This window comes from Stomoxys calcitrans, chromosome 4, assembly GCF_963082655.1.
Source record: "Stomoxys calcitrans chromosome 4, idStoCalc2.1, whole genome shotgun sequence".
Classification (NCBI taxonomy): domain Eukaryota; kingdom Metazoa; phylum Arthropoda; class Insecta; order Diptera; family Muscidae; genus Stomoxys; species Stomoxys calcitrans.
This window is the reverse complement of record NC_081555.1, coordinates 162,395,228-162,405,642: the sequence shown is the minus strand read 5'-3', so window position 1 is coordinate 162,405,642 and position 10,415 is coordinate 162,395,228. Positions and strand designations below refer to the sequence as shown.

Below are 10,415 nucleotides of genomic sequence, written 5' to 3'. Positions count from 1 at the left end.
CCTGTCCTTAGATTTAGCTGCTAAAATATAACGAGTTATCAACAGGAATACTATCTGTGTTACCGGTAGAACAAATGTCATTACATACAAGATTCGATGAAGTTCAAGAATAAGCACTTATTTGTAATATTAGAAAAAAAAACTTTATTTAAACCTTGGTGGTGATAAAAATGCCATTATAAAACCGCGGACAAAACTATCTCAGTGCTGTCCATTACAAGGTTAAACTCAATGATAAGGGTCCACCATTTTATTGGAGAGCCCGAATGGCTCGCCGCATAGCGACCTCACTTAGCAGCACTAGGATATTATAATATTAATTAATATAAAAAATATTTTTAATTTGTTCTACCCCAAACAAATCCGTTGATTGTTCCGCATGTAATTTTAAAGAAATTTTTGATGAAATAGAATTAATGTTTGATTTAATGTTGTTAGCTTATATTGAAAATAGAAAATAGTGTAGAGCTTCTGCTTTGAAAACGGAAGGTTCTTGGTTCAACACCCATTTATAACTTGAATTATTCATAAAAACATTGAGCATAAAGAACGTGGTGGTGGCGAAAGGCGCGAACATATCTGAGTCTAAGTAATTATTTCTTAGCAACATTCAACTAAGATAATATGTCATTATTTGTATGCTTAAGTATAAGTACTTGTATGCTTAGGCATAAGTAATTATTTTTGAACTTTTGGTATACTTGTGCGGAAGGACTTTCTTCCTAGAACATCGCCATGTAAAAGTAATAAGAAATTATGCCTACAAACAAGTAGTTATTTGTTTTTGAATGAGTCTACCTTTTTGGTTATTTGATAAAGAGAGTTTTTGCTGGCTAACAACAATAGTGGGTCAACTGATCCATGTTTAAATAATAATTTTTTTTGAAAAAGATTTGAAATTTTAAAATAATTTAAATTTAGTATTTAATTATATTAGTGCAATAGAAAGCTACAAATTGGTCTTTTATAAGGTATAATAAAAAAAAAAGTTTTATTTTATTCACTATTTTCCCAAAGATAAAGAAATAAAACCATGACAATCAAAGATCAAATTTCCCAAAAATGCAATGCAACAACAGTAATTAAAGAAGCATAAACCATTTTTTGAATGTGCAATATATTGGGTTGCCCAAAAAGTAATTCCGGATTTTTCAAATAGTCGGCGATGACAGCTTGTGAATCTGTAATTTCATTCTTTCTTCTGTCAGTTATCAGCTGTTACTTTTAGCTTGCTTTAGAAAAAAAGTGTAAAAAAAGTATATTTGATTAAAGTTCATTCTAAGTTTTATTAAAAATGCATTTACTTTCTTTTAAAAAATCCGCAATTACTTTTTTGGCAACCCAATACAATCATCAATAGTCGGCTTGTGACAATAGACGTATTTACCACTACTCTTCCAAACTTCTAAGGTACTCGCAAAGTTTACTACGATATGAATTATTGTTAAGAGAAAATTGTTTTATTATGTCAGGTAGGCAGTTGAAAAGTCTGACTACTCTAATCTGGAATGAATAATTCCTAAAACCCCTAGTACTGGGCAATATCAGTTGGCTAGCTCTGCGTGACCTGGTAAAACTGAACAATTCGACAAAGATAGAGGTTGTTGAATCAAAACCTTTCGAAATAATATTAATGAGCGAATGTCAAAAAAAATGCCAAAAAAGCAACGTAAAAAACGTTGCACATGTGGAGAAATATGATCAAATCGTTTAATGGAATACAGGTAAAGAACTACTCGGTTTAGAGCACGCGCCAAGAGTTTCATGTTGCGCTTGGTAGTACCAGAAAAAACCTCAAGGCGGCATAATTAACGCATGAACCAGTTTGTACTTTACTGAAAGGAGTAAAACAAGGACAGTGTTATAAAGACGACGAAGTGGCAGATGGGTATGTGTGACAACATTGTCTATATGTCTATCAATATATAAATTATCATCGATAGTAACCTCTAAACATTTTATATTTCATAGGAAATCAATCGCATGGTTGTTATAAACCAAATGTAAGTCTCTGCAGTTATGACTGGAAAACAACAAAGCTTTAATTAATGAATAATCTATTAGACTACATCCACGTCATTAATATACTCATTACATAATCAAGCTTGGCTTGCAATACATCCGTGCTTTAGATATCTCTCCAGTAAAAAGTAATTATACATGATTCGCATAAGAAAAGGGCGAACATCAGTCGCTCAAGTCATCAAATAAATCGTTCAAAAACTTAATAAACAATATTGGCCCTAGGACAGACACTTGGGGCATGCCGCTCTTAACAAGGAGAACATCTGAAACCACTCCATTCACATTAATATATTAAGGTAAGAAAAAATAAGCCTACACGCACAAAATAACAGGATAGCGGTCGGAAGTGGTAACAGCATTTAAACGACTTTTTCTGATGATACTTTATGCTTGTCTGGTAGGAAGCAATATGTTGACATTAATTATATCCGATCGCATAGTCTGGCAGTTAAAAGTGGAGCTCCGCTGGGTTCCATTCTTGGTCCGATTATTTGGTCCATAATGTTTTTGAACTATGGGTTGCCCAGAAAGTAATTGCGGATTTTTTAAAAGAAAGTAAATGAATTTTTAATATAACTTAGAATGAATTTTAATCAAATATACTTTTTTTACACTTTTTTCTAAAGCAAGCTAAAAGTAACAGCTGATAACTGACAGAAGAAAGAATGCAATTACAGAGTCACAAGCTGTGAAAAAATTTGTCAACGTCGACTATATGAAAAATCCGCAATTACTTTTTGGGCAACCCAATACTTATTTGATTCTATTGATACTTGCTGTTTACCTTTTTCCTATGCAGACGATTTTCAGTTGCTTTTTACTGGTGCCATACACAAACTTGACGTTTTAAAGGCTAAGATCGATTATATGATGCGCTCACTGGATGAATGGATGTGCTCTAAAAAGCTGTCTATTAATACATCGTAAACTAAGGCTTTGCTTTTTGGTTTTCACTCGAGTAGCGAGTTGCACTTTTCCTATCAAGCACAGAACATTGATATTGTTCATAGTGTAAAATGTCTATGCGTGACTCTGGTTGACAAATTATGATTTGACATCCATATTGATAATGTAAACAGACATGTAAATTCAACTTAACATTACGGATCCTATGGCAGCCGGTTGTACCAATCCCATGGTGTCTCCTCAGTTCTCATGTGGACCACCTCGCATTAGGAGACAAAGATCCTAGCAGTGCGAAGACATAACTACGTACTGTCTAAGTAATACCTTTTGGGCTGTTATCGCAGATACCATTCAAATTATCATCTTGTGGATAGATATCCACCGCCCATAAGCCCTAAGGTAGATCTACATGATCTTGAGCGTGAGGTTCAGCGCTACAAGGGAGAACCTCTAGATCAAGCGGCATATCAAGCAGGTCTAGACAATATTCATGGTGACACGGTAGCAGATGCGCTAAATAGCTACCGGTTAAATGTAGTTCTTGGGGAACGACGGTCTCCCATTGCACCTGAAGAAATTGACCTCCCACGGCAAACCAGAGTAGTTCTGGCTCAATTACGTTCGGGCAGATGCAGCCGCCTCAACTTCTACAGAGCAAGGATTGATGCCGAAGTGCAAGATGTATGTCCCGATTGTAATCAGGCACCGCACGATACACGTCAACTGTTTAACTGCCCGGCCAGACCCACTCGACTCAGACCCAGATTCCTGTGGACACACCCCAACTTAGTCGCAGAGTTCCTGGGTCTTGACACTCAACAGAATCAAACAGACGAAAGATAGAACACAATAAACTGCTACAACAACAACCTCGAAATTTGGTGTCACAGATTTTAGAATGAGCGCAGAAGATCGAGGTGCTTGGAACACTATTCTACGTTCGGCTAGTGGAACAAATGTTCTGTCATAGCCAATTACAGTAAGTAACTACACAAAAATGTTTAAAAAGATTTTTATTGAAAGAAAAATTAATAAGTACTAATGCATATCAAGAGAAATAAAGAGGAAATGATATCAATATATATTTATACATATATAACACAAATTAATAATGAAATACTAAAGCAAAGATATTTAAATTTAAGCAAGTCAGAAGATACAATTTAAGAAATATTAAATCCAGTTGCAAAATGTTTAAAATAAAAATATAATACGATTTAATAAAAAAGGTAACCAATAAAATATAATAATATAAATAATTATTAAAAACTAAATAACAAACTCATTGCTAGAGACATGTTCAAATGCATGTGAATTATTAGGGAAAAATATTTTTTTAATAGATCCGAAAGCCGCGGCCTTGGTTTTACTTATGGCTATATTGCAACATTTTAGTTAAGCAGTTGCAATATTTTTTTTTTGAAATACGAATAAATAGAAAAATGTTTTATAACAGTAAACAAATAAGAATATGTATTCCAGTTGTGTTCCTGAGACGGTATACTATGCTTCACCTAGGTTTGGCATACATTACTCGGACATGGCCTTGGGCAAAGTGTAATTACCATTATTAATAATATTTTCTTCTTTGTTCGCGTTTGCGCCTTCATCAATATACTAATTTGCCAAAGTTTTGCCAAATTTTGATGTCGAAGGTTTTTCCATTTTTGAATCCTTTGCGTTATGATTTTGTTTAGCAGCTGTTGACTTTTCAATTTCTAATTTTTGCAAATGCAAGAATTGTTTGACATTTGCACTCAAATACGAGTGTCTAACTTTAATATGTTTATCACGATCACCACGTTGACGAAAAGCTTGCGTACAGAATTGACAGCCATATGGTTTCTCGCCCGTATGAATTCGATGGTGAGTTTTCAAACCATCGGCGCGAAAAAATCTTTTGCCACATAATTCACATTCGTGTCGATGTTCGCCACGATGTATAAGGCGGTGTTGATAAAACACAGAACCAGTCATGAAACTGTTGCCACAAATCAGGCACTTATAGGGTCTTTCGCCCGTATGACACTTGCGTATATGATCCTTTAAATCAGCACGAATGGTGAATTTTCGTGTGCAATCAGTTTGTGGACATTCAAACGGTTTGATCCCTTAAAAGTATTGAAAAATACCATGTATTATAAAAAGTGAAAGTAAAGAGTTCAAATGATTGTTAAAAAAATAGAAAATTTGAGCGCTGCCCTATGTAAGTTTAAGCTCAATGATAAGGAACCTACTTTTAATTGTCCCAACGGTTTACCGCGAGGAAGTTTAAACGGATGATTACCTAGGGTAAATACCTCAGCTGAAAACACCGCTGAAATTTTTTTTCTCATGTTTTTGCAGGGATTTGTACCCACCCACGCGTTCAACATCCAGAAGTGATTCGTAAGAATGGTACTCGAACGTGCTGCTTAAGAACTGCATTCGAAGTAAAGGTGGGAGCCTGGCTTTTTTGTAAATACAGGTTAGCTAACACGAAGAGTTACTTATTTACAACACCACATTTCTTTGGTGTGAAAATAATTTTCCGAATTAAATAAAAACAAGTAATTGTTCAATTTTGTAAAACAAAATATTGATCTTTCTGGGTAGCCATATCCAAATATATACCGATTTGAACCATATACGACACGGATGTCGAAAAGCCTAACATAAGTCACTGTGTCAAATTTCAGCGAATTCGGATTATACATGTGCCTTTTATGGGGCCAAGACTTCAAATCGAGAGATCGGTCTATATGGCAGCTATATCCAAATCTGAACAGATCCAAATTGAAGAGGGATGTCGAAGGGCCTAACACAACTTACTGTCCCAAATTTCGGCGAAATCGGACAATAAATGCGCTTTTCATGGGCCCAAAATCTTTAATCGAGAAAATGGTCTATATGACAACTATATCCAAATCTGGACCGATCTGGGCCAAATTGCAGGAAGTTTCGAGGGGCTTAAGTTAACTCACTGTCTCAAATTTTGGCAAAATCGAACAATAAATGCGCCTTTTATAGGCCCAAGACCTTAAATAGAGAGATCGGCCTATCCAACTATAAATGCACCTTTCAAGGGCCCAAACCTTATGTCGAGAGATCGGTCTATATGGCAGTTATATCCAAATCTGGACCGATCTGAGCCAAATTAAAGAAGAATGTCGAAGGCCATAACACAACTCACTGCCCCCAATTTCGGCGAATCGGACAATAAATGCGCCTTTTATGGCCCCAAGATCTTTTATCGAGAAATCGGTCTATAGGCAGCTATATCCAAAATCTGGGCCTATCTGTGCCATATTCCAGGAAGATGCCGAGAGGCTTAAGTTAACTCACTGTCCCAAATGTTGGCAAAATTGGACAATAAATGCGCCTTTTATAGGCCCAAGACCTTAAATCGAGAGATCGGCCTATCCAAATCTGGACCGATCTGGGTCGAATTGAAGAAGGATGTCGACTGGCCTAACATAACTCACTGTCACAAATTTCATCAAAATCGGATAATAAATGTGGCTTTTATGGGCCTAAGACCTAAATCGGTGGATCGGTCTATATGGGGGTATATCAAGATATAGCCCATCTTCGAACTTAACCTGCTTATGGACAAAAAAGAATCTGTGCAAAGTTTCAGCTCAATACCTCTATTTTTAAAGACTGTGGCGTGATTTCAAAAGGCAGACGAACGGGCATGGCTAGATCGTCTTAGATTTGTACGCCGATCAAGAATATATATACTTGATAGGGTCGGAAATGAATGTTTCGATGTGTTGCAAACGGTATGACAAAATGAATATATCCTTCGGTGGTGGGAATAAAAATGTGTAAAGTAAACCAAATTTCAGAATCCATTCACTTATATTGATATGACCACCTATTGCCTGGAATATTGTTTTCAGTCAGTCAAAAAACGAATGCACAAATTTAATCTGCCGAAATTTTGAACCTTTCCCGTACAATGGCTCTATAAAAAATAGTCCATCGGATTGGCATCTGGCGAATTGGGCAGCCACTGTGTAAACGAAATGAAGTGCGGAACATTATATTGTAGCCATTCTTAGTTCGCCCGTTTTTTATCCATGGTACTTGGTAACACTTCGTGTCAGCTACTCTATATGGTGGTTCCATACAACTAAGATACCGCTATACATTCCATCTCTCCTCTTTTATGTTGTTGTTGTTGTAGTAGCAGTGTGTGGTACACTGAGGCGGCAGCCCTTGCCGATGAAGGAATTCATCGGGTCAATCCGGTACATACAACCGGCTGCCATGGGATTGGCATTATCTCTTACCTTCGTGAAATCTCAAATGTTGATTCAAATGGCTAGACTGTGTATATGATTTACCGCAAATGTAACATAAATAAAGGTAGGTTTTGTTGGTTGTTATTGAGCCAGCATTCCTTTTCTTTAGTTCTTTTTTATGTTTTCCATCGTAGTGGGCTAAACAATCGTGAATTGTATTAAAAACCGTATTACAGTATTCGCAAGGGAGTTGCAAAATTCCCAAGCGTTTGTTAAGGCGTGGAAAGAAATGATAGGAAGTATATCTGAAATGGAAATTGGAAAGTTTCGTCGATGAGTTATGTTTATGAGCTAATGGTTTCCTTTTTTGTTTGTTTTAATTACCGATGTTCGAGCAATTGCTCCATGGTTTGAAATTTATTCTGACAAACGTTGCAAACTAGATATCTTAGAATTTCCACTTGATTTTCTTTGATGTTCTCCCGCATAAAAACACATTCTGTCTGCTTATGTTGGCGAATGCCCTTTGCTGTCCTTGTGTACATTTCGCATGAGAAACATTCGAACGGCCTTTCGGGCAAATGAAATGCTGAATGTAACAATAGATGGGCCACATCGGAGAATACCTAATCACAAAATTCACACTGTAATACACAAGGGAGAATGAGGATTTTAAACAAATCCTTAGTGTTTGCATCGGCTGCATAGTTGAAACTTTGTGTTTGGTTCTGGACATTAGTTTGATGTGTTTCCACGCCATTGGACTGTAATGGAAAAACGTTTGTAGTCTTCTTGTTTCAATATTATAATACAGCACTTACCTCTTTCCGCAGTAGATCCAAGGCATCGTCTAAGTATATTTCATAGGGAAAGTTTCCATAATTGTCCATTTCAATTTCATTTTCTGGGGAATCAGTAAAATGCACACTTATATGACTAAATGCACTTTTGAGCTCAAAAAATACGCGACCATATAGTGTGCATTTAATGACTACTCGCATATTGACAATAGTATTGAAATTTGAAACTAAAGTCGATTTCCCTCCTGATGGTGGTTTTGATGGTATACGATCCATTTCATCATTTTCCATGTGGCGCAACAAACCTGAAGCCTGAACAAATTTCCTATAACACATTGTACACTAGTGGCAATCTTTTGCCTTGTTATCGATCGCTATATCGCTGGAAATGTTGGCGGTCGTAGATGTCGTATTCACTGATTTGTTTTTTTCTTTATCAGTCTTCTCCTTGGGTTATTGTGGGGATAATTGTTGCCTGCAGCATGTATGTCATATTTTAATTCGTCCTTTAAGAATCGTCTTAAGCGTATTTGATTTTCTCTAATGAGGCGTATACAAGATGGTTCCTTAAGTAGCAATGGTTCTTTTATATTTAAAGGTTCTTCAGTTTAGTTTAGGGTTGTGTAGGGGAACCTTCATGGTTAAAAGTTTATAATGGAATTGTTGGGGGTTGTTTATTTTGGCAATTTTCGTACCTTCAGCAAGAGGCTTAGGAGCCAGTGGTGTCGCTTTGAAAGATGGTACAATATCGGTAGATAATGATTGATTTGTCATACAATTTGGTAATGAAGTTGATCCTAATTGGCATGCATTAGGCGATGTTAAAACGTATATGACTTTGCAGAGTAGTTGCAATTTACACATTTCATAAGGCCAAAAGCTGATCAAAGCATAAAAGTTGTTGCTAACAAAATTTGGATTATTAAACTAGAGTTCGATAATAGTTACCAGACAAAGTCTGAATCGGTTCTTCTAATTCATGTAATGTGTACGCTTCCTCTTCAGTCGAGCTAAATGACAATAAAGAATTGTGTGTACGAGCATCATACAAGTGAGGCAAGGGGGAGTCGTTGTTTTCTGCAGTTGATGTGGAAGGCTCAGGCTGTGGCATATTTGAGGAAATTATTACTTGCAAAGGAGTTTTATAACTGATTGCTTGATTATTATTGACCTCAGAGAGTGGTTCGTGTGCAATAAACGCGGTCTCCCGTGACAACAACGACTCCCAGTCCAAGGTCCATTCCCCAGATTGGACATCTGGGGAATGGTTACTGCAAGTTGGCAAGCTTTTATCCATTTTTCCGTTAAATTTCAATGGTTCTCCAATAGATGGGGAGACTTCATCCGATTGAGATGAACACACGTTACCGTAGTTCGCACCAGTATCTATATGGGGTTTTTTAAATCTTCTTCTTGGGATTGAAATAATGTTTTGTAACGAATACACGAGAAGCTTTTAAAATCACCAAGAATTTTTCTATGTTGGCAACATCATTCTATCTTTAAGGGCCTGTGCGAAATGGTATAAAAGTTGGAGTTGAAATTTATTTTTCTCTTTCAGTCTTCAGGCCAGTACGCCCTTAAAGGTCAAAACTGGATTAAGGCCAAAACAGAATAAGTGCGTTAAAAAATGCAACTCTGCAAAAAATTTCAAAGAGCCTAACTCATAAGCATGGCGAAACAGTTAAAGGTGGTCTCATTTGTACAACAAACACAAATCATGTGGTGCAATCCGCCATCTTGCCATCAAGCTGATCGACGTATTGCCAACACACACAAAGAAATTTGTTTGCGTGTGTGTATACGTGTGCGTAAATGAGCAAAGAATATGCGAGAAAGAAGATAACAACAAAGATAATGCAAACAAAAATCTGACATCTTAACACCGTCAAATCTGGCCGGCAGTACCAGTTGTTCGCGTGAGACCACCTTATTTAATCCGCCTTGGCTCATAAGTAATGCGGAAGAAGAAGCTCTTAACAGCCGGCCAGATTTGACGGTATTAAGATAAACACGTTTGCAGGGTTTGCATCATGTACTTGGTAGTTGTTGTACAAATGAGAACACCTTCAATTATTTCGCCGTGGTTATCGTTGAGATTTTTGTAGTGTTTCAAAAAATAATCGAGAAAAAAGGCATTTACTTATTTCACATGTATTGTGAATTGTATGTATAGCTTATACTTTTTTTATATGGAGTTTGACACGTGATCAACTGTCAAATTCCATATTAAAAAGTTTTGAACGAAAAATGTGCGAAAAAGATTGGTACTACATTCGCTTTTTGCGATATTTTTCGCAGATTATTTTTTAGGTAATAGATTTTAAAGCAAAACAACTTGCTGATTTTATTCATTACTTAAGGCCGGTACTGTATTCGGTATTCACGTTGAAACTCCATATAAAAAATAAACGAAAAAATTTACCGAAATGTGTTCGTTTCGTCATAACTTGTT

The 10,415-nt window shown here is 36.4% G+C and overlaps 1 protein-coding gene across 1 annotated transcript; it reads right to left on the bottom strand.

Annotated features, from left to right (window-relative positions):
- Positions 1-4,207: 4,207 nt before the first annotated feature.
- On the bottom strand, positions 4,208-8,367 carry LOC106091267 (testis-specific zinc finger protein topi-like). The gene is given in 4 exon segments (XM_013257739.2): positions 4,208-5,042; positions 7,209-7,465; positions 7,545-7,924; positions 7,982-8,367. Coding segments are annotated over 4 exon segments (1,446 nt in total). The 5' UTR covers positions 8,297-8,367; the 3' UTR covers positions 4,208-4,548.
- Positions 8,368-10,415: the final 2,048 nt, after the last annotated feature.